This window comes from Trachypithecus francoisi, unplaced genomic scaffold (assembly GCF_009764315.1).
Source record: "Trachypithecus francoisi isolate TF-2019V2 unplaced genomic scaffold, Tfra_2.0 Lachesis_group4, whole genome shotgun sequence".
Classification (NCBI taxonomy): Eukaryota; Metazoa; Chordata; class Mammalia; order Primates; family Cercopithecidae; genus Trachypithecus; species Trachypithecus francoisi.
In genome coordinates this window covers 41751853-41777676 of record NW_022681469.1, presented here as the reverse complement: position 1 = coordinate 41777676, position 25824 = coordinate 41751853, and the positions used below count along the sequence as shown (strand labels likewise).

Sequence of the window (25824 nt, the reverse complement as noted above, 5' to 3'; positions counted from 1 at the left end):
GACTGAGGAATATTTTATTCATCTATTTATAGCTACTTTGTTCTAACTAATAGATATTCTTGAAAACAAAGCAACACTTTTTCGGAGACAGAGTCTTGCACTGTCACCTAGGCTTGAGTGTGTTACCTTGAACTCCTGGGCTCCAGTGATCCTCCCACCTCAGTCTCTTGGTTGGTAGATTATAGGCCCGCACTACCATGCCCAACTGTATTAGTCCATCCTTTCATTGCTATAAAGAAATACTGGAAACTGGGTAATTTATGAAGAAAATAAATGTAATTGTCTCACAGTTCTTCAGGCTGTGCAGGAAGCATAGCAGCATCTGCTTCTGAGGAGACCTCAGGAAGTTTTCAATCAATTATGCACTTAATTCATAAAAAACAGAAAAAATATTTTTAAATGTATTTCTAAATCTTCAGTTACAAGTTTGAAAGGTGACAAACTTTCAGCAATCAAAGCAATTCACTACAACAGAAATTAGAACATTTCATTGACTTTTTAATGAAAGGCAAGTAGGGAGCAGGCATATTACATGATGAATCAGGAGCAAGACAGAGTGAGGGAGGAGGTGCCACGCACTTTGAAATGAGCAGATCTCATGAGAACTCAATCACTATCATGAGAACAGCACCAAGAGGATGGTGCTATACCATTCATGAGAAATCCACCCCCATGATCCAGTCACCTCCCACCAGGCCCGCCTCCAATATTGGGAATTACAATTCAACATGAGATTTGGGTGGAAACACAGATCCAAACCATACCACCAGTTAATTCAGACCGGGTCTTACTATGTTCTACAGGCTGGTCTTATACTTCTGGCCTCAAGTGATCCTCCTGCCTTGGCCTCCCAAAGTACTGAGAATTCAGACATGAGTAACAGTGCCTGGCCAATACTTATTTTTAAACATTCTCTAACATAAACTTAGGATCTTGATTTGTTCACACTGAACAGATTTTTAGTATACAGTTTCAATTTATAAGAAAATGTTGCAGACATTGTCAAAAAGGGAGATCCAAACCACTGTGATAATTATAAGCATTTGGGCCACATTTTGATAGAACTATACATAGTGTGTGTGTGTGTGTGTGTGTATGGCATTAAATAAATATATATATACACGCACACACACACATATATATACACACACATTATTTACCTACCTACCTACTATAGATAGATAGATAGATAGATAGATAAATAGATAGATAGATAGATAGATAGATTTCCATTCTGAGCCAAAGTCAAACAGCACTGTACGCTTAAAGAGAAACAGTCACACTTCCCACTTATGTAATTTATATTACATCCAGTCACCACACTAGCCAAACTGCTTTATTGTTTTTTGTTTGACATCCAATGCTAAAACATAATGCCTGTTGCAGTGAAATATACATGAGCAACCCTGAGAACTCCATATAGGCTCATCTGTTACCACTGAGTTAAGTTGAGTTGAGGAGTCAAGCGGTAGTAAAAAGGTTTGTCACAGGGTGAGTAATGGTGCTCTTATTTTTCTCTGGGTCTCAAGTGCTCTTTATGACATATATGGCGTTAAATAAATATCAGATATTTGCACATCCTAACTTTCCTATTGGTGAAGTTTCTTAAAAGAGAGATAAAGGGCCATTGTGTGATTGATAGTTTCAGGTATATTTTTTGCTGCAAAATCAGTCCAAGTGTACCACGTTGGGCAAACCACTTAACTTCTCAGGGCCTTGACTGTTTCATTTGTAAACCAGAGAAAAGGACTTGGGTGACCTCCAAAGACCTTTCAAATTTAGAGATGAGTTTGTGGAAAGTTCAAACAGTTTAGAAAACAGAACTAAGACACCCACCGGCACCCCTGGAAGCAATAGAGTGCCAGGTACTATTTGTAATACAGGAATGAAATGCCTAATTGTATGAAATTGAATTCTAACTGAACCAGTTCGTTCAGTTAATTTTTTTTTTCAATTAGAGTACTTACTTCAGTACCTAACACTAGACAGTAAACTGTAGACAAGAGACCTACAGAATTTCTGAATGGTATCAAATTCACCACACTTAAAACTTTGGGATGTCTAATTTCAACCAACAGCTTTCTTTCTTCATAATGTTGAATATATAACTATTTTAGCTAAAATTAATATATATCAATATATTTTGATAGACATTTTATATAAACTTTTAGACTATAGTATTATAAACTTTTAGACTATAGTATTATGAATAAAAGTTAGACCTACCATTTCCCAAGCAATTATAGAGAACGATAAAAATTTTAATGGGTTGTTAGTATTATTTATTTAAAGACTGTGATACTAATAAATATTTGGCCACATTTTAATAGAATTATACATGGTGTGTATATATGTGTGTGTGTGTGTATATATATGGCAGTAGAGATATATATAGCTCTACACAATCTAGATAGATATATACATGTATATCTGTATATACACACATATATCTGTGTATATACATGTGTATATATATACATACATACATATATCTGTACATATATAGTGTGTATGTGTGTATATATATATTTTTTCTGAGCCAAAACAAAATACTAGGTTGTAATAGCTATTCTTTCAGAACGAAGAAAAACAACATGTGCTGAACTCTGAGTTTGATGTTTTTGTGTTTTACTTCCTATTTTCATATGAGTCCATTTATTTATTTGGGCAGAATTTATTGAGAATATATTACGAACACAGCTTTTGCTAAGGACAGGGTACACAGCAGTTACGGTCTAGTAAGAGAGATGGATGTTAAAAACAAAATGTTCACAAATGCATGTATAATCTTAATACTCACTATAAGCTATGAAAGCAGAGTATGAGTATTACAAGACCATATGTTGGGAGACTTTATTTGGTATTGAGGCTCAGGAAAGATACCCCTGAGGAAGTGATATTTAATTTGAAACCTAAAGAAGGCAGTTGGCCCTGGGAAGAAGGTAGGGAATGAGATTCCCAGGCAAGGGGAATCCAATGTGTGAAGAAGCTGAGGGAGTGAAGAAAAGCCAGTGTGATGGCAGGAAGAAAGGGAAGAGTGCGGAGAAGGGCACTAAGTGAGTCAGAGAAGTAGGAAGGGCTAAAACATGTAGGGTCATGTAGGCCATCTTAAAGGCCTGAGTGTGGTGGAAGACCTTTGAAGGTTTGTTAAAAGGTCAATGAAATGTTCTAATTTCTGTTGTAGTGAATTGCTGTGATTGCTGAATGAGAATGGATGGGAAGAGATGCAAGAGTGAAAGGAAAGAAATTAATTAGGAGGCTCTTGCCTTGCACCAGATAGGACTGATAATTAATTTTATTTGGGAAGATCAGGGAGAAAGATAAGTCATGGATGACTCCCAAGTTTCTGGATTGAGGAAATGAAGGTACCATACACTGAGATGATAAAGCCTAGGGGTAGAGTAGCTTTGAGAAGAAAGGTAGCATTTCCCTATTTCATAAAACATGGAGGATCAAAGAGGCTGGGTTCCTGTTTGTAGACATACCTTCCAGGCCAGAACTGCATTACTACAACATCTTTGCAAGCCACATTGCCTTTCATAACTCTGTGTCTGTGTTGATGCTGTAACATCTTTGGCCTTCCCGCCACCATCCTCCCGCAGTCCTCCATGATAATGCCGTTATTCCATTTCAGTTTGTGTGCTTCCATTGAATGTGTAAGTCTCCTTGAAAGTTATAATGAAGCTGTAGCCCATATAAAACCCTTCAACTCAGGTCCTGCATAGGAAGAGGAAGCTAATCTCTCCAGGAACTGAGCCTGTGACCAGAGGGATGGATAATTGTCTAAATAAAGAATATGCTGCTGAGCACTAATGGACTCTTTATGCATCCATCAGACTACTGCTGCCAACCTTTAATCTTTCCTGAGCTTTAAATAGGAAGGAAAAAGTGGTCCACAAAGGACTTGAGCCATTTTGCTGTCGTGATGAGGGGCACAAGTTTAGAGATAAACACTTCTGTGTTTGAATTCCAACTCCTACTATCTCCTAGCTAAATGACCTTGGACAAGTCACTTACCTTCTCCAACCTGCTGATTCTTCATGTACATAATAGGATTTACCTCATGAGGTTGACATGAAGATTGAAAGAGATAACATATAGAATGAACCTGTCCCAGGACATGGTTCATAGTAAGTCTGCCATAAATGGGAGCTATGGGTCCCATCCTTTTGGTGGCGATAACTTTTCTGTAGCAGGTAATACATTGTTTGATACTTGGTTAACCCTTACAATTATCATTTCCTGTTCTTCTCTATAATGCTAGAAACCTTTTATTTAAAGAACCACAATATAAAATGAAAAATATATAAAAAACAGCAAATGGCAAAATTCTATCAGCAAGGGTTTTTAACTTTATATACTAAATAAATCCAATTGCTTAAATAATGAACTGACTCAAGTTCTCAGCACTGCTCCTTGTTTAATTCTCTTTAGTTTTTCAGAATTCTCCAATAATGACCTTTGTCTACTCTCTTCAGTTTATTCAGACATTACTTTTATTTATATAGAAGTTTAGAGGTGGATACACAAACATATCCATCACATATCTTATGATCCTATGAGTCATATGCTCATCTCTTATATTCACCTCTGTAAAACAATCTAGGTACCTTTCAGGAAGGTGATTTTGATGTAGGTTGAGAAATATCAGCATAGGGGTCCTAGCTGACCTCTCTAGAGAGTTCCTGAGACATGTGACAACAACTTTTTCTTTAAGTCATAAGGTATGCCCCAGGGTATGACGTTTCTAACATGACCCTCAGTAAACTTGGCTGCCTTGCTGAGGATACTCTCCTGCCTGAGAGACACAGACACCATTAATTGGGGATTGACTTGCCTTGTGTGGTTCCTTGTGGACCAGATGGCCACTGAATATTCTCATTTCAAAGGAAATTGGTAAAAACTACACTTCAAGAAATGTCATTCTTAATTCCCCTTAATGGATGTTATTAGCCAAAGACAAAAGAAAAAAGGATAAAAAAAATTATTCTAAATGTTAATATCAAAAATATTATTTTCAATTCACCCCTATGCACAGAGAACTAAATATTATTATTGTTATTGCATCGGCATTCCCCAATGAGACAGTGATTTTCTTTTAAGATATTTTAAAATAATATAGGCAGACCTAAGCAGACGGTGATCTGGTAAGTAGATGTCTCAAAGTGATAGCTGTGCAATGCTCCATGCAAGGAATTAGACTGTCATTTTGTTCCTTACCAGGAACATGCATTCAGTTAAGCAAACATTTGACTTCTGCTTTTCCACTGATTTCTAAGTTGAGGCTCTCTCTTGTGCCTGTCTGATCAGATAAGTAGAGTTATGCCTTGGTTTATAGATGAGATAAACATGTGCATTTGAATAAGCATAAGTTAAAGAAATTTCAAAATCCGTTAGGAAGCTAGGCGTATCAGAGAAATTCAAAGAAATATATTAACAAACCAAGAATTTGTTCTACCAAGTTAATTATAACTCATAAACTTACTGGTTGTTGTTGTTGTTTTTTTTTTTTACTTTTTAATTTTATATTACATTTGCTTGTAATAAGGAATCTTGCTAGGAATAAAATTTTTTAATATTCTACAATTAACAATTATCTAAATTTATTTATTCTAAAGACATTGGGATTAGAAAAATGTTCACAAGGAACTCCAAATATTGCTGTAATATTTGTTTCTTAAAAGTATGATACAAAGCAGACATGATAAAATATTAAAATTTGAGAGAACTGGATGGTAAGTACACGGGTGTTTCTTATTTTAAAATATTTTTTCACTTGAAATATTTTACAATACAATAATGGAAAAATAAAAAGATATTTAGGTTATTCATACTTTTTTCTTCTTTTCTCTATTGCTATAGAAAGTATTTATCTTTTCTGGAACATTTAGAAAAAACTTGGATCCCTATGAACAGTGGAGTGATCAAGAAATATGGAAAGTTGCAGATGAGGTAAGGCTGCTAACTGAAATGATTTTGAAAGGGGTAACTCATATCAATACAAATGGTTGATACAGCTGACATCATTCTACACTTTTGTGTGTGTGTATGTGTGTGCACAACTTTAAAATGGAGTACCCTAACATACCTGGAGCAACAGGTACTTTTGACTGGACCTACCCCTAACTGAAATGATTTTGAAAGAGGTAACTCAAACCAACACAAATGGTTGATATGGCTGAGACCATTCTATACACTTTGTGTGCCTGTATTTCTGTGCACAGCTTTAAAATGGAGTACCCTAACATACCTGGAGCAACAGGTATTTTTGATTGGACCTGCTTCTCTCCTCAGTAGTAGGGCTCCAACCATCAGGCCCTATCTTGGTCCATTTAGGCTGTTAAAATAAAATACCAAAGACTGAGCTGCTTATAAGCAATCTTTGGAGGCTGAGAAGTCAAAGGTCAAGGTGCCAGCAGGTTTGTTGTCTGGTGAGAGCATACTTCCTGGTTCATTGATGGTGCCTTCTTGCTGTGTCCTCATGTAATGGAAGGGGCAAGACCTCTCTGGGATCTTTTTCACAATGGCACTAATCCCATCATGAGGGCTTTGTGCTCACGACCTAATCACCTCCCACATGTCCCACATTCTAATACTATCACCTTGGGGGGTTAGGATTTTAACATATGTATTTGAGGGGGTGGGGGGACACAAATATTTAGGCCCTAGCATTTCACTCCTGACTTCCAAAGTTCATGTCTTCTTCACGTGCAAAATACATTCATTCCATCCCAATAGCCCCCAAAGTCTTAACTTGTTCCAGCATCAACTTACAAGGCTGAAGTTCAAGGTTTCATCTAAATATCATCTAAATCAGCACAAACAGCTAAATCAGGTAGAGTGGGACTTAAGGTGTGATTCATCTTTAGGCAGATTGCTCTCCAATTATGAAACTGTGAAATCAAACCTATTATGTGCTTTCAAAATAAAATGGTGAAACAGGCACAGGCTAGACAGTCCCATTTCAAAAAAGAGAAATAGAAAAGAAAAAAGGAGTGACAGGTCTCTATAAGTCTAAAACTTTAAGGCTTAAGAATAATTTGTTGTGCTTTGCTCTCCAGGCTCACTGGAGTGGTGTCTCACCTCTGGACACACTGGGGTGGAGGCTCTATCTTCATCGATTTGAGTGTCTCATTCTTTGTGGCAGGTCTGTGCTCCAATCCCACACCTATGGCTCCCTGAGTGTGCAATTGCATGCCTGGTGGTTCTACTGGTCTCGATTGCATAGGTGGCCCCTCCTTCATAGCTCCACTGGGCATTGCCCTACTGTGAGCTCTATGTGATGACCTCATCCCTGGGCCTCTACCTGGGCCCTGTGACTCTCTGAGTTCTTGAAATCTAGGTGGAGGCAGCCATCCCCCTACAGTTTTGCTGAGAGTAGTGCACGAGCCCTGGAGTGTGCTAGAGCTACACCTAGGGTGGTGGAGATGCTTAGCAATGGAGTATGGGGAGCTGATATGGTTTGGGTGTGTCCCCACCCAAATCTTATCTTGAATTATAATCTTCATAATCCCCATGTGTTGAGGGAGGGACCTGGTGAGAGGTGATTGGATCATTGGCGTGGTTTCCTATGCTGTTCATGTGATACTGAGTGAGTTCTCATGGTTTTATAAGGCAGTTTTCCCTGCTCTTGCACCCTCTCTCTTGCCTGTCACCATGTAAGACATAACTCTCTCTCTTCTGCCATGATTGTAAGTTTCCTGAGGCCTACCCAGCCATACAGAACTGTGAGTCAGTTAAACCTCTTTTCTTTATAAATTACCTAGTCTCTTTATAGCAGTGTGAAAATGGGCTAATACAGGAGCAAACACTGCAGTGTGAGGTGGCAATGTAAAGTCTACAATGTGAGGTGGCAATGTGAAGTCTGCAGTGTGAGGTGGCACGGGGCAGTTGTAGCCCCTCCTTTGAAATCTTTCTGCCCCACCCCAGGCTTCTGCACTCTGAACCTATGATGGGAAAGGCAGCTTGGAAGATCTCCAAATGGCTTTGGAGTCATACTTCCATTGTCTTGTACTATAAATTCTGGCTTCTGTTTAGGTGGCTGACTAATATCCCCACTGTCTTAATGCATAGCACCTAGTTTCTGTTGAGATGGCTAGTCCATAGTAATCTCCTTATCAAATTTGGCCACAACATTTGTATTCTCTCCTGAGCAGGCTTTCTCATCTTTCACAATATGGATAGGCTGAGAATTTTCCAAATTTTGAAGTTCTGCTTCCCTTTTGATCAATAATTCCATTTTAAAGTCATTTCTCATTTTGAATTTTACTATGAGCAGTCAAGAGTAACTAAGGTGCTCCTTCAACTTTGCTTGGATATTTCCTCAGTCAAATATTCAATTTCACTGCTTTCATATTCTGCCTTCCACAAAACCCTAGGACACAAACAGCTCAGCCAAGTTCTTTGACATTTTATAACAAGGATAGCTTTTCCTCCATTGCCCAATAACGTGTTCCTCATTTCCATCCGAAAACCCATCAGACTGGGCCTTTACCATCCATATTTTTGCAAACATTCTGCTCATGACCACTTAGGTATTCGGTAAGAAGACAGTAGCTTTCTCCACAGCTCTCCTCTCTGCAGCCCTCACCAGAATTGCCTTTAACTGTCCATTCACAGCAATGTAGGCTTTTTCTAGCATGTACCTGAAAACTCTTCCAGTCTCTACTCATTACCTGGTTCCAAAGCTGCTTCCACATTGAGTATTTGTTACAGCCATACCCAGATCCTAGTACCAATATTCTGTCTTAGTCCATTAGGGTGCTACAACAAAATACTATAGACCAGATGTCTTATAAACAACAGTAAAATTTATTTTTCACAGTTCTGGAGGCTGGGAAGTTCAAAATCTGGTGGCAGCAGATTTTGTGTCTGGTGAAGGCCTGCTTCCTCACAGATGTCTGTGTTCTCACTGTGTTGTTACATGGCAGAAGAGTGGGCAGGCTGGCTCTCTGGGATGTCTTTTATAAGGACACTAATCCAAATCATGGGTTTAGGGTAGAGCCCTCATGACTTAAATAACCTCCCAAAGGCCCCACCTCCTAATACCATCATCTTTGAAGTTAGGATTTCAACATATGACTTTGGCAGGGGGACAGAAGAGTTCAGTTTATAGCAAACCCCATAGATAGCACTACTTTGTCCTTCCCTAATCAATGTGCATCAATGAAACATGAATTAGAAGAGACCCAGGCAACTCCACTACACTGGGATTATTCCCAGTATAAGGTATCATCTCTCCACACCTTCTCATCTACTCTCTATCTGAGTTCTGAAGCTCTCCACTACAAGAAGGAGGCTTTGGTTTGACTTGATATACTTCTCTGGGAAACGTAGGTTTAGTACAAAAGAGTGATGCTCATTCTAGAGCACCTGCAAATGACTATAGTTTTTTTTTGGAAGTCACCAGGAATCGTCTGCCTTTGGGGATGTGGTTATGAGCACTGCCAGGCAAAATGCCACATGACCTAGATGAGGCATATGCCATCCTTTGAAGCATTAGGACATTATATAGGAAATATATTAACTAAAATGGAATAAAATTTTCTAAATAACACCTTATGTTTATCCAACAGGTGGTTCATTATAATTGAGGGCATTAGACAGAGGAATTTGGTGGGGAGAAGAGCTGGAGAAATTCTTGGTTTCTTTAACAGAATACTCTAGCTATAAACTTATAATTTTAAAAATATAAGCATTATATTAAAGAAAAGGGGAACATAAATTATTTTGTTTTATTAAACTTAAGTCCAAAAGTCTGGATTGTGGCAGAAGCAGAATAGGTTCAGGGGACCTAAAATGTTCAGCCTCAAAAGGTCTTCTTAGAGAACAACTGTATTCCACTATTAGCACTTTTGGTCCTTGTAGCCCAATTTCTGTTTATCTCAAATGTTCTTCCCTTTTCTGCCTCCCTTCACAGTGGACCTTGCCAGGAGCTTTGAAATGCCTGTGAGTGTTAAACACTTACCCGTTGAGTGCCCAACCTTAACATGCCCCTCATAAAATGTACTTAGATTAACCGTTTTCATTATCAAAGTTTCCTTATTACCCAACAAACACAGGGGCTTTAAAGAAAACATTAACTAAATTGCAAGTGACACATTTTAAGATCTTTGATGTGACTTCAGAGAATGCACTATAGGAACACAATGCAATGGGAGAGAAACTTGGGAGGGAAGACATTAGCCTTTATGAAATCTGTAAGTATTGCCAAATCAAAATAAATTTACAGGAAAGCAGGATCATAAGTATAATCTAAAATCTTAGAGCCCGTGGTTTTGATTTTAAATACTAATATAATGCAAAATTTTTACCTGTTTAGATTTTTATTTAATCAGTTCATATTTAGATTTATATTTTTACTGTTCTCCTTTTTAATAATTCACTATTCACAAAGATGATGATGTTAGTCTAACTTTAATGTCGTGAGCACTTTGAGTAGAAGTGCTGAGTTTTTGTTGAGTAGTAGTGTGCTTTTTTGAGTTGTAGTGATAGATTTTTGAGGAGGAAGCCTGCTAGCAGCATACAAACAAGCAAGTATCAGCCTAGAGAAGCAGAAAAGGCATTTGGGTTTCAAAGTCACGAGGCCTAGGCTTTAGTCTAATACAGTTGATAATATAATTTGTCCAAACAGGACATTTTTGGGCGTGTCAAACACTAAACTGGAAGAGGACATTATGACAACAGTGTAAAGCAGGACTTTCCGGGGCAAACCAGGATGTATGTCATCTCACTTAGTCCTCTCTGTGTCCTTGCCATGACCAGTATCTCTAGAGGTAAATGAACAGAATAATGACAAATAGCCAAATACCTGAATCTTATCCCAGCAGCACCTCCTACATAATTCTCCATTATCCCAAATGGAAATTAAAAATATATACAGTGACAATTCCAGGCCAAGAAATGCTTTATTTCTAGCTTGGACTTGGCTTCCAACTCCAGTGTAGAATCTTATCCTTGCTGATCTGGACTGCATCTCATGAAGCCATGAGGACTTGTGCCTAGTTACTAGCTGGAAGACTTAGAACCAAAGCTGGTCCAGACAGCCTCCTTTTTCCTTATTTCCTGGGTCCAGACCTTTACCATGGCACTCTGCCCTATCATTTGATGGGGGAATTTAAAGCAAGACCAAAGGAAGGAAAGAGAGTTTCTAAGACCTAGAAGTTGGATAGTTTAATTTACACATCCCAAAACAGCTTAGGCCCAGACAGCTTCTCTCCAAGATTGGTGCCAAACTGAAATTACCAGCTGTGTAGACAAAAGAGAATTTTAAAAGAAACTGAATCCCGAGAGAAAAACAAATAGACTTCTGGTATTGTGGCCCAATAAATTGGTAGGATTGTTGTGACTTTTCAAGTTTACATGTAAAATGGGCCTAGCGCAGTGCCAAGCAAATATAGGTACCAAGTAAAATAACTATAATCATGTTGTTTTTTTTTTAATCTGGACTTTACTTGGTCATCCTTTAAATGGTGTTTGACAGAATCCTAGTTCTTGTCTCACTTTACTTAGTTTCCCTGGGAAATTTCATGTGTCCTTTTGGCTTTAACTAATATCTCTATTTTGATGACCTCCATATCTGCCTGTTCCCAGAGCTTTCCATCTGATATCTCAGCATATGAAAAGCACCTTAGGTCTATGATTGTGTTCCTTCCCTGCCCCACCACATACCTGTCCTGTGTTCCTAATTCCACTGAATGACATCCCACCCTCCAGTTTCCCAAAGCCAAGACCTGGGACTCATCTTTCACTCTCAAGTTCCTCCACAGGTACCCACATGCCACATCCTGTCAATGCTGTCCCTTGGGAGTATCTGGAATATATTCACTTTTCTTCATTTCCACCTGACACCACTATTAACACTTGCATGAATTTCTGAAATAGCTTCCTGGCTCATTGCCCTCATCGACCCCCAACAGTTCATTCTGCTCTTTGCAGCTCTGGTGATCTCTCCAAACCCCACATCTGATCACTTGTTTCTTCCCTTCATATGGCTCCTTAATGCCTTCTGGACTAAGTCCACACTGCTTAAGGTGGCTTACCAGGTCCTTCATGATTTAATCTTTGTTTGGCTTTCTATACTCACTGCCCAACTTCCCCTTACTTCCCATGATTCAGTTGTACTGAAGTTCTTTGGTTCTCTAAAGCACATGTGCTTTCTGTTCTGCAGAGGCTTTTTTGTTCACATGCTGTTCTCCATCTGGGAAACTCCCCAGCCCTTCACTGCCTGCTTCTACCATCTTTCAGGCCTTTCCTTACACATCACTTCTTTCCAAAAATCTGCCTTGACACTCCAGGTCTCGGTTTCTTAGGTGTACCCTATAACTCCACCCCTTTCATAGCATTTCTCACTCTGGCTGGAGATTTACTTTTTAACTTGTCCATGTCCCCTACTGGAGTGGAAGTTCCTGGAGGTCAGGGATTCTATCCTATTCATTGTGGTATTTCCAGTGCCTAGGGTAGTCTTGCACACACGGATGGTATTCAATAAATATCAGTTGAATGAATAAGGCGTTCTTTCATTTCATATGTAATAGATCATGGAAATAGCCTTATGATTGATACACAGCAGGTATTACCATCCTTACTTTAAAATGAGGACTCAGAGCCTTGAGATGTCTGAGGGCCTTGACTGGGACAGCTGGCAGATGCGGGAACAGAGCTGCATCACCCCTGTGGGCTATCTCAGGGTTGTCCGTAATCTAAGTACAATGTCTGTTGATTTTGGAATGAAGACTTTTTGGGTAATTGTTTGCTTTTTCAATTACTTATAAAATAGTTTCCATCCTTACTCATTGATAGTAAGGTATTTTAGAAAACAAGCTAAATAGCAGAAATAGTGGCCTTGTAAGTTGAAAATTTACCCTGAAAAATCTACAGAGTAGCAAACAGAGTATCAAAAGGAGTTGACTGTGTCTATTTTTATAACTGTCACTTATGGATTATTCAGTAAAACCGCAATTCACTTTTATGATTTTTTTTCATGTTTCTCTGTCACAAGAGCAAACTCTTGCTCCATAATAACATTCCAGAGTACGGCAATAGCAAAAGTCAACATTTTGAATCCTTTACAAACTCTTAGACACTTTTTTTTTAGTTTAACATGTTACAAAACAAAATTTCTTCTTTTGTCACAGCAGTTTGGGAAGTACATACTACTTATTAGCTCATTAGCATGAAGCTGGCAAATTATTTTTCCTAAAGTTCTTTATATTTACAAACTGTTGATGTTTTTATTTATTCATTTTTAATGCTAGGTTGTAATGAAAATAATTAGAAAACTTTAGATTCCAGTAATTTTGAAGTCTTCTTAGTTTGGACAGGACTGAGCTAAAGTTTGTACATATTTTTTTAATTTATTGAAAAATGGTTTCTAATGATAGTGTTAAAATGATTATATTGGGGACTAGACTCAGTGGCTCACACTTGTAATCCTAGCACTTTGGGAGGCCAAGGTGGATGGATCACCTGAGATCAGGAGTTCAAGACCAGCCTGGCCAACATGTAAAAATCCCGTCTCCACTAAAACACAAAAATTAGCTGGGCATGGTGGCAGGCACTGTAATCCCAGCTACTCAGGAGGCCAAGGCAGGAGAATTGCTTGAACCTGGGAGGCAGAGGTTGCAGTGAGCCCACATCGCATCACTGCACTCTAGCCTGGGCAATAGAGCAAGATTCTGTCTCAAAAAAAAAAAATAAAGAAAGAAAGAAAGGAAAGAAAGAAAAGAAAAAGAAAGAAAGAAAGAAAGAAAGAGAAAGAAAAAGAGAAGAAAAAGAAAGATTATATTGGGAATATATATGTGTGTGTGTGTGCATATATATACATATTTAAAGGATAAAGGATTCTGCTGCCACAGATCACTAAATCAGACGATCTCTAGCAATTTCCTGTTTGTTTGTTTTTTGCCCATAGTGCTTATCTCTTTGAACAGTAATTTTCCACTTACTATTTTTCTCCCCTTTTGGACCATAATTGCCTTTAAGGCAGAGCCTCCTGTTACTCATCTTTGAATCTTGGGTCTGTCAGAGTACCTAGAATTTAATAAACTCTCATTAAGAGCCAGTTGAAGGACTACATGACTAAGCAGTCATTTACATCCAAAAGATCCGTAGGAGAATTCTTATCAGCACATATGATTGGTAACAATAACTTTGTACTTTCCAAAAACAATTACTAATCTATCTTGCTTTCCATTATCTCACCAAAGCCTATTACCATGTCTGGCAGAAAATAGATACTTAATAAATTTCTCAAATGTTTACTGACTTCAATTTTAAGTTTTATTAACTATGTTGACTTTTCTCTAATGAAGATGATTCTAAAAAGCTTTTTACTATACTTCATAGTGAATGAAACAGTGAGATAGGAATATTGCAAAATATCCCCTGCATTGGTCAGTTTTAGTGTCATTCACTTTAAAAATTCTATTCTCTAAATATTGACAGTTATATATAAATTTATGTAATTATTTACTTCTAATAAAGAATTTCATCTGGGGAAAAACATACTTTGCTCCGTTCTTTGCCACAAGTGCAAAGTCTAAGACAGTCAAACAGCTTTCCTAGTATGGCCTTAGGAAATCAGTGTATGACTAGTGTGAATCTAGAGGGAGCGTACTGCATTCTGACCAAAATCTCCACCCTGTTACTATGGCCATCACTAACTTCACAGTATTGCAGTACTTCCTGCTACTTTACTTCCCAAGGCAACTTGTGAAGGAACATTTTTACAAAGCTGTTGTCACACAAAGGTAGTGTTTCAGTTACCGAGCCCATGTCCTTGGAGTTGCCCAGGCTCCAATAATACTAATAATTACTGTACATTAGGTACTTACCATGTGCCATCCTCTGTGGGAGCCGCTTTCCACAAATTATCTCTGGTAATCCTCATAACAACCCTTTGACATCAATATTATTATTTTCTCCATTTTTTAACATATGAGATAAATGAGACTTAAAATAATGCACCTGATACCATCAGCAAATGAGCCGAAGAGGGCAGATTCAAAGCTGACTGTGTCTGACTCTAGAGCTCCAGTCTTTAGCCAGACCTTTTCTTGCTGGTTAATTTGACTGGGGGGAAAAAAAACCCTTCAGATACTGCTGATTGATCTAAAGTACTATCATTTCTGTCAGTGTTAGGGAACTTTTAATTTTATAATTTGATTTTGTGGGAAATTTATAGCATCTTAAATACTCACGTGCAAAGTGATATGTCACTTTACATGTCATTTTACAATGGCAGAGCTTAAGCCAGTGCTCATTCATTCATCCTTAAGTTTTGATTCATTTATTATTCATCAAAACTCTGTTTTGTTTGGCCACCCACATTCTAGGAGCTCAGTACCTATTTGATAAATGAATGAATTATTTGAGGTTGATAGTTACCCAGGACTGGCATTAGGAACACAGAGCTGAAGAGCACATTTTTACCCTCAAGAAGCTTACAGTCTAACAAGGGAAATTTGCACAGATTCTACTATCACCAGGTGCCTGGTTGAATGCCTTAAGAGATGATCAGGGATATTCAGAAGGATATGTCAGGCTTAGCAATGGCATCACTTGAGAGTATCAAGGTGTTTAGGGAACTACAAGATGTTTGGTGCTGCTGGGAATAAGAGTGAAGGGGGCTCCATTTGGATGCCTCATACACCAGGTGAGAGACCTTAGATTTTATTCCACCAGGAGGAGAACTACCATAGGATTTAAAACAGAAGTGATATGGTCAAACCTACATCTTTGGAAGATCCCTGGGGTGTTTGTATGGTGCACTCACAATTTGACTAATTGAGATTTGTAGAAGGATGCCTAAGAGATGATGATGACCCAGACTGGGGTCACTGTAATAGAGTTGGTAAGGAGGAGAATGATTTAAAAAGCAATTGGAAGAAGTCTAGGGATTGAGATAAAGATTTGAAAATTATTAGCTTATAGGTGGTCCTCAATTCCCTGAAAATGACTGGGATCTCAGAGGAGAGTCTGGAGAGTTGGAAATAACAGACTAATATTCAAGGGGGCAGGAAGAGGGAGAGTTGTTCACACATGACAATAGGAAGAAATGGCCATAGAGTGTGTGGTTTCTCTTAAGCCAAGGAATAGATGTTTTAAGAAAGAAAAATTCTCGTGGTGTGAAGCAGTAGAGACGACAGATGCACATTAATTTCTTGAGATTTCTAGATGACTAAATGGGCAGATGTTGAATGATAGCTAAAGGAGAACCTAGAAACAAGGGAGGGATTTTATTTTTGTTTTTTTAAAAAAGATAGACCATAGCAGCTTAGCTTCATAGACTGAAACAATAAAAAACGTTGAAGGCACAAAGAAAGACACAGGTCCTCCAACTCCCTGCCCAATGCCCTTTATTCATATTCTCAGCACCTGTATTTCTAAGTTTTATGTTTGAGTCTTCAGGGATACATCAGATAGTCCCCCTTGTCGAATACATGTGCTTACATTTCCTACCATACCAGAAACTCTTCTCAAACTTTAATTAATTTCCACAAGGTGAGATTACTTTAATGAAAAACCAATCAAGGAAAGGAGTATCATGTGCAATATACTTTCAAATGTGTTTTGTTTGTTTATTTCTTTCCTATCCAGCTTAAAAAAACAAGCCATTAGTCCTAACACAACTTTCATATTCTACCCCAATATCAAAGAGGCTTAAAATCTCCTGGTAAGATGATGGACACACAGTTAATTTTTTATGAACAAACACAGTGTTTTTGGCCATTTCTGAATTTAACTCTGAAATCATAAGATTCTTTCTGAGTCTCCATTACAGTCAGATGGGAGCCCATCTTACCTCCTGATACTAAATTCTAGACTTCTCAAGGGCAGGAGACAATCATCTGTATATCTCTTTGGCCTTCATACACTCAGGAGTACTTGCCAAAAGTAAATATTTAATGCACATTTATTTGAATAATCGATAAGATTATTCTTATAATACTTCAATAACTGTCATATTTTGATCCAATACTTCAATAACTGTCATATTTTGATAGAATGGGTTTCTATATCTCATTTGCATTTTCAAACTTTACTTTTACTGTCTAGGTTAAAAAGAGTAATTGACCCTAATACAGCCCTCATTTTCTACCCCAATATCTAAGAGGCTTTATACGTCCTAGTGTTATGCCACTATTTTAACTCCAGTATTTTTTACTTCATACTTTTATCTATTTGTTACGGTTAGTTTTTATGAATTCAAGAGATGAATAGCAATTTTCCATATGTAATTTAAAAAACCCCACAGTTGATTATTTTATGCTATCTTTTGTCCTCAATCATGACAGAGTAGAAGATGGAAGGTAGCACCAAGGATGATGTCATACCTCCATCCTTTATGCTGCATTCTATCTTCTGTCTACATAGGATGTCATACTAGAGGGCATACCTGCAATGTATACATATTATCTTTTCCAGCATGCATTCAGTTGTGTTGGAATAATTTATGTACACCTTTATAAACCCTGAGCCTCACAAGAGCCATGTACCACGTATTGTTTCCTTACTACCTTTTGGGATACGTGGCACATAACAGGCACTCATTGAAAGTTTCCTAACGAATGAAGTACAAAGAGAAAACAAGTTATAGACTGATTCTTTAGACCTGTCAAAGTTATACATAGACTTTTGCTCAATCAAAGTCAAATGGTGGCATGTAGTAGGGGTAGAGGGATTGGTATGAAAAACATAAGCTTTCAGAACTCCTGTGTTTATTTTTAGAATGTCGACTGCTTGAGTGTTTTTAACTCTGTGGTATCTGAACTACCTTCTCTAACTGCAGGTTGGGCTCAGATCTGTGATAGAACAGTTTCCTGGGAAGCTTGACTTTGTCCTTGTGGATGGGGGCTGTGTCCTAAGCCGTGGCCACAAGCAGTTGATGTGTTTGGCTAGATCTGTTCTCAGTAAGGCGAAGATCTTGCTGCTTGATGAACCCAGTGCTCATTTGGATCCAGTGTGAGTTTCAGAAGTTCTGTTACTTAATAGCACAATAGGAACAGAATCATTATGCCTGCTTCATGGTGACACGTATTTCTATTAGGCTATCATGTCTGTGAGTGGGGGCCTCCCCCAGGAAATGAAATAATTGCCCAGTGGAAATGAGCATAAATGCTTATTTCCTTATCTAAGAGTCTTGCGTTTTCTTCTGAAGATAGTTTTTAGTTTCATACAAACTCTTCCCCCTTGTCAATACATGATGACATTTTTAAATACATGGGCATAATCTGATCCTTATGATTTGCCTTTGTATCCCATTTGTACCATAAGCATGTATATAGCCCCAAATAAAGAAGTACTGGTGAATCTACATAATGAAAAATACACTCATTTATAAAAGTTTCTTCGAAATATTTGTCCTGTTTATTTATGGATACTTAGAATCTACCCCATGGTTGAAAAGCTGATTGTGGCTAATGCTATATCAACATTATGTGAAAAGAACTTAAAGAAAGAAGTAATTTAAAGAGATAAATTTAATAGAACAATAGACATATTATCAAGGTAAATACAGATAATTACTGTTCTGTGATATTATGTATGGTATTTTCTTTCTTTTCTAGAACATACCAGATAATTAGAAGAACTCTAAAACAAGCATTTGCTGACTGCACAGTAATCCTCTGTGAACACAGGATAGAAGCAATGCTGGAATGCCAACAATTTTTGGTGAGTCTTTATAACTTTACTTAAGATCTTGTTTGCCTTGTAATGCTTGATAACAATCTCACGTGTGATAGTTTCTGCAAATTGCAACAATGTACAAGTTCTTTTCAAAAATATGTGTCATACAGCCATCCAGCTTTACTCAAAATAGCCGCACAAGTTTTTCACTTTGATCTGAGCCATGTGGTGAGGTTGAAATACAGTAAATCTAAAATGGCAGCATATTACTAAGTTATATTTATAAATAGGATATATATATACTTTTTGAGCCCTTTATTTGGGGACCAAGTCATACAAAATACTCTACTGTTTAAGATTTTTAAAAAGGTCCTTATGATTCTTTCAATAACTAAATCTCCCATGGATGTGGTCTGGGACAGGCCTAGTTGTCTTGCAGTCTAATTTATGGTATTAATGACAAAGTTGAGAGGCACATTTCATTTTTCTAGCCATGATTTGGGTTCAGGTAGTACCTTTCTCAACCACCTTCTCACTGTTCTTAAAAACTGTCACAGGGCCAGGCACAGTGGCTGACATCTGTAATCACAACACTTTGGGAGGCTGAGGTAGGAGGATTACTTGAGGCCAGGAATTCAAGATCAGTCCAGGCAACATAGTGAGGCCCCATCTGTCTTTATTAAAACGAAATAAAACTGTCACAGATTCTTTCAAGTGATGTTTACAAATTCCCTATGGTTTAGTCACAAGGAAGTTCTGAGATGATGTATCACGTCATTTCTCTTCAGGCTTTTGAGCCTCCTGGAGGTAAATGATTTCCTTCCTGAAGGCTTGTTATTACCATGATTATCACTAAGCTTGAAGTAACAAACTTCAAGCGGGACAGACTCACAACCTCTTGCCCTGCCATGGACAAGTTCAGTAATCTAAGTAAAGTCTTTTATTGTCTGATCTTGGATTTGCTCAACCTGAACAAGCCAAGGAGGTGTATTAAACTCAGGGACATCCTGACCAGTCTGGAATTCTTAAGCTTCAGATCACTGTTGAAGAGGTTCAACTCTTTATGGTGCTGTAGACTTACACTCATTTTTAAGGTAATATATAAGGGACCTAATATTTTGTTTTCAAAGCACCTTCAGTTCCACTAAACCTCCCTGAAGAATCTTCCAGCTGCTGAGTAGAAAATCATAGCTAATTTCACAGATGGTAGAATCTCATTAGGGCAAAAGGACACAGCAGTTAAATGTGATATACCTGATTGTTCAAAATGCAAGGCTCTGGACATTGCATTCTTTGACTTTTATTTTCTTTTGAGCCTGTGCCAGTTTCTGTCCCTGCTGTAGTCTGACCTGCCTTCTGTCCCAGATCTCACTAACAGACATTTCCCTAGGTCATAGAAGAGAACAAAGTGCGGCAGTATGATTCCATCCAGAAACTGCTGAATGAGAGGAGCCTCTTCCGGCAAGCCATCAGCCTCTCTGACAGGGTGAAGCTCTTTCCCCACCGGAACTCAAGCAAGTGCAAGTCTCAGCCCCAAATTGCTGCTCTGAAAGAGGAGACAGAAGAAGAGGTGCAAGATACAAGGCTTTAGAGAGCAGCCTAAATGTTGACATGGGACATTTGCTCATGGAATTGGAGCTCATGGGACAGTCACCTCATGGAATTGGAGCTCATAGAACAGTCACCTCTGCCTCAGAAAACAAGGATGAATTACATTTTTTTAAAAAAGAAACATTTTGGTAAGAGGAATTGAGGACACTGATATGGGTCTGGATAAATAGCTTCCTGGCAATGGTCAAATTGTGTGAAATGTACTTCAAATCCTTGAAGATTTACCACTTGTGTTTTGCAAGCCAGATTTTCCTGAAAACCCTTGCCATGTGTTAGTAATTGGAAAGGCAGCTATAAATGTCAATCAGCCTAGTTGATCAACTTATTGTCTAGTGAAACTCATTAATTTGTAGTGTTGGAGAAGAACTGAAATCATACTTCTTAGGGTTATGATTAAATAATGATAACTGGAAACTTAGGCGGTTTATATAAGCTTGTATTCCTTTTTCTTTCCTCTCCCCATGATGTTTAGAAACACAACTATATTGTCTGCTAAGCATTCCAACTATCTCATTTCCAAGCAAGTATTAGAATACTGCAGGAACTACAAGACTGGACATTAAAATATGCCCCATTCAACATCTAGTGAGCAGTCAGGAAAGAGAACTTCCAGATCCTGGAAATCAGGATTGTCCAGGTCTACCACCAATCTTGTTATTTCAGATAATCACAATACTTTCCTTATCTGGGAAAAGGGCTGTTACAGTCTTACGCAGGGGACAGGATGGTTCCCTTGATGAAGAAGTTAATATGCCTTTTCCCAAACTCCAGAAAATGACAAGCTCACAGACCTCTGAACTAGAGGTTGACTGGAAAAGTATGTTAGTGCAAATTGTCACAGGAAAGCCCTTCTTTCCACAGAAGCTCCAGGTAGAGGGTGTGTAAGTAGATAGGCCATGGGCACTGTGGGTAGATACACATGAATTCCAAGCATTTAGATATATAGGGTGATAGTGATATGTTTTCAGGCTAGATGTATGTACTTCATGCTGTCTACACTAAGAATGAGACACCCTGAAGACGCACGAATCATGATAGTTTTATATGCTTCTGTTTTATAATTTTGTGAAGCAAAATTTTTTCTCTAGGAAATATTTATTTTAATAATGTTTCAAACATATATAACAATGCTGTATTTTAAAAGAATAATTATGGATTATATTTGTATAAAATAATTTTTATATTTGAAATGTTGACTTTTTATGGCACTAGCTATTTTTATGATATATTATGTTAAAACTGGGACGGGGGAGAACCTAGGGTGATATTAACCAGGGGCCATGAATCACCTTTAAGTCTGGAGGGAAGCCTTGGGGCTGATGCAGTTGTTTCCCACAGCTGTATGATTCCTAGCCAGCACACAGGTTCCCTCTTAGATGCAGTTCTGAAGAAGATGATACCACCAGTCTAACTGTTCCCATCAAGGGCACACTGCCTTCCTAACTCCAACCTGACTCTTAAGAAGATTGCATTATATTTATTACTGTAAGAAAATATCACTTGTCAATAAAACCCATACATTTGTGTGAAACTTCGTTGTTTTGAGATGCGTTCGCTTGTCATGTTTCGTCAGTCTGTTACTCCAATCTCTAAGCTTCATGGAACATGAAACATGAATCTGTCTTTTAGATATAGCCTCTTTTGAGAATCTCACATGAATTAGAAGACACTAATTAGAAGTTTTTAGTTATCTTTTTAAACTATGGTAAAATATACATAACATAAAAATTTCCATTTTAACCATTTTAAAGTTCAGTTCAGTGTCATTATGTACATTCAGATGGTTGTGCAAATGTCACCACCATCCTCCCACAGAACTTTTTTTTCTTGCAAAACTGAAACTCTTTACCCGTTAGTCAATAATCCCCCATTTATCTTTCCTCTAATGCCTGGCAACCACCATTTTTCTTTCTGTCTCTGATTTTGACTACTAGAAGGACCTCATAGGAGTGGGAGCATACAGTATTTGTATTTTTGTGCTTATATCATCTAGCATAATGTCTTCAAGCCTCATCCATGTTGCAACATGGGTCAGTTTTCTTCCTTCTTAAGGTTGAATAATATTTATTATACAGTGGTCCCTCTTTATCCTTAGGGGATATGTTCCAAGACCCCCAATGGATGCCTGAAATCACCAATAGCACTGAACCTGATTACTGTGTTTTTTCCTATACATACATACATATGTATATTGTTTAATTTATAAATTAAGCACAGTAAGAGATTAACAACAATAATCATAAAATAGAACAATTATAACAATATATTATGACACGAGTGATACAAATGTGGTCTCTCTCTTTCTCAAAATATCTTATTATACTGTGCCACAGGTAACTGAAACCACAGAAAGCAAAACCTTGCATGGGGGGACCACTCTATAAATATGTACCACATTTTTCCTCACCCATTCATCCATCACTGGCTACTTGGTTTGCTTCCACCTTTTGGATATAGTGAATAATGTTTCTGTAAACATGGGTATACAAATATTTCTTCATGTCCCTGCTTTCATGACTTAGGATATGTTTGAAGTTATTTTTATTTTAAAATGGAGGCTTATAGAACACAAAAGATTTGTATTCTGCAAGTGTCCATCTATTTCTTTTAAAGCTTATTCAAAAAGTGTTAGCTATCTCATAGCTCTTGATAAGTTAAAAAAACTTCATCAAGGAAAATACTATTTCTGTGTTGGCACCTGCATGGATTTTCTTTGTCCAAATCCCTCTTTTAAATTGATGAGGCTTCTTTAGTTCCTTTTTTGCTTCCTTGTTGAGCTTCTTCATGAAATGTGCAGTTGCTAGCATGTGGTGGACGGACTGCAGAACCCTACTGAATGCCAGGCCCTCCGGCCCTGTGTTCTCTTTCTTGGAGAGGTTTGTTTTCACACGTAACCCCAAGAGGGCAGTCTCAGAGCGTGTTCTAGTTTAGTTCTTTTTTAAAAAATTACTCAACTTTATGCTTTTTAGGACAGTTTTAGGTTCCCATCAAAATTGAACAAAAAGTATGGAGAGTTCACATATAACTCCTCCATACATGATAGCCTCCCCCACTCCACATCCCACACTAAAGTGGTACATTTGTTACAACTGTGAAAGAAAATAGAATTTCAAGACCCCAAGCTCACTATGCCAAAGGGAAAGTTAAGCTTCAGAGCTGAATTACTCAATATTCCCTTCCTTTTGTTCCCTAACAGTAGCTGTAACTTCACAATCCTGTGTGATAGCCTCATCCATACACCAGGTTCCCACAATGATAGAAGACCACATATCTCCTGAAAGGGCCTCCCTCACAATTGCTCCCAAGAAAAGTTCTTGTGAGCCTCTATCTTTTAGGATACATATCCCTCCTATAAAATATCCCTAAAACTGAGTTATGCTGAATTTCACCCCGACAATGTCAATTACCAGCTTGTCTTCATAGGCACAGGACAAGGGCAAGAGTAGAAATCATCCCACTGTCTACCCTGCAATGAACGCGTAATTGACTTTTCCTCTACTCCCTATTTTTACCTATAAAATTTGGATTTACTGAACACTAACCAGAGCCTCACCTGAATAGAAGCATTTGCCTCACTGCCTACCCTCCCTCCTCTTCCTTCTCCATGTTTGCACTTTACTCGTTAAATATTAAAGTTCCCAAACCCTCTTTGGAAAAGCACAGGTTGCAGATGCTCCTCTGGCTTGTGTTCTTCCTGGGTACATCTGCAAACTTTGGCTAAACAACTCTCTATCGATTGAGACACCTGCCTCAGTCACTTTTTTCTTAACACAACCAATGAACCTACACTGACACATTATTAGTGCCCAAACACAATAGTTTACACTAGGGTTCATTTTTGGTATTTTACATTTGATGGGTTTAGACAAATGTGTAATGACATGTCAAATGCCATTATAGTATCTTACAGGGTAGTTTCACTGCCCGAAAAATACTTTGTGCTCTGCGTATTCATTCCTCTTTCTCCCCTAACTTTTGGCAACCACTGACCTTTTAATTGTCTCCATAGTTTTGCCTTTACCAGAATGTCATCTACTTAGAATTATGCAGTATGTGGCCTTTTCAGATTGGCTTCTTTCACTTGGTAATATGCATTTAAGGTTCCTCCGTATCTTTTTATGGCTTGATAGCTCATTTCTTTTTAGTGCTGAATTATATTCTATCGTCATATGTACCACAGTTTATTCATTGACCTACTAAAGGACATCTTGGTTGCTTCAATGTTTTGGCAATTTTCAATAAAGCAGCTAAAACATCTGTGTGTGTGTTTTTGTGTAAATATAAGTTTTAATTTCTTTAGGTAAGTACCAAGGAGTTTAATTGTTGGATCATATGGTAAAAGATGTTTAGTTTTGTAAGAAACTGCCAAACTGTCTTCAAAGTGGCTGTACCATTTACAGTCCCACCAGTGATGAATGGGAATTCTGGTTTCTCCTTATCGTTGCCAGCATTTGGTGTTGTCAGTGTTTTAGAATTTGGCCATTCTAATAATTTTGTGGTGGTATCTCATTGTTATTTCAACTTGCATTTCCCTGATGACATGATGTGGAGTATGTTATCATATGCTTATTTGCCAGCTGTATATCTTCTTTAGCAAGGCATCTGTTAAGGTCTTTGACCCGTGTTTTGATCAGGTTGTGTCTTATTGTTGAGTTCCTTTATTGAATTTCCTTTGTTAGCATGGTATAACTTTATCCATCCCTTTATTAATCTACCTGGGGCTTTAAATTTAACTAGATTTCTTACAGACATCATATATGTCTTGCTTTTTGATTCACTCTTACAATCTTTGTTTTTTAGCCCTTGACATTTACAATGATTATTGATATAATTGGATTAATATCTACCATATTTATTACTGTTTTCTGTTTGTTTCCTTTTTTCTTTATTCCTATTTTTACTTTCCCCATTTTTTTGCCTTTTTAACTTTTGTTCAGGATTTTACAGGATTCTATTTTCTCACCTTCTCAACACAGCAATTCTTTTTTTAACCTTTTTTAGTGGTTGCCCTGCTGTTTGCAATAAACATTTACAAGTGATTCATGTGCCTTTAAATAACAATATTCCATTTCAAGTTAGTGCAAGTACCTTAAATTATAAATTTCTAGCTTCTGTCCCTTTTACCATTACTGGTGTTCATTTCATTTATATATTAGCTTATATATATCCCGACACTTGACTTTTCCTCATATCAGATTTTCTTTCCTCTTTTGCATTTAAAAAAATAAAATAAACTATTTTAGTCACATACTTCCTATTTCTTTCTTTCTTTGTTTGTTTTCTGTATTGAAGTCTTGATTTGGGGACTTTACTTGTCCCTGTCTATGCCCACTCCTATCTGACACACACTTTCTGAATCTATTTCCTAGTTGTTTCACTTTGTTTATCTTCATTATGAGGAAAAAAAGCCAAAACCTGAAATGAATATGCTTCCTTCCAGTAACCTGGGACCTTCCATGGTTGGGAAATTGTTACCTATTCGAGTGAAAGGCTTACAAAACCCCCAAAGTAAATATTTTAGTAGTTCACTAAAGAAAGAACCTCAAATACTATGTGGAAGACAATTTAAAATGAGGTTTAAAG

The 25824-nt window shown here is 37.7% G+C and overlaps 1 protein-coding gene across 1 annotated transcript in view; it reads left to right on the top strand.

Moving 5' to 3' along the window:
- CFTR (CF transmembrane conductance regulator) overlaps positions 1 to 21772 on the top strand; it is a 181549-nt gene extending 159777 nt beyond the window's left edge. The window contains exons 24-27 of the mRNA XM_033193167.1: positions 5863 to 5952; positions 17792 to 17964; positions 18570 to 18675; positions 20021 to 21772. Coding sequence (XP_033049058.1) covers positions 5863 to 5952; positions 17792 to 17964; positions 18570 to 18675; positions 20021 to 20221 — 570 coding nt within the window. The 3' untranslated portion in view covers positions 20222 to 21772. The remainder of the gene's footprint in view (positions 1 to 5862; positions 5953 to 17791; positions 17965 to 18569; positions 18676 to 20020) is intronic.
- Positions 21773 to 25824: the final 4052 nt, after the last annotated feature.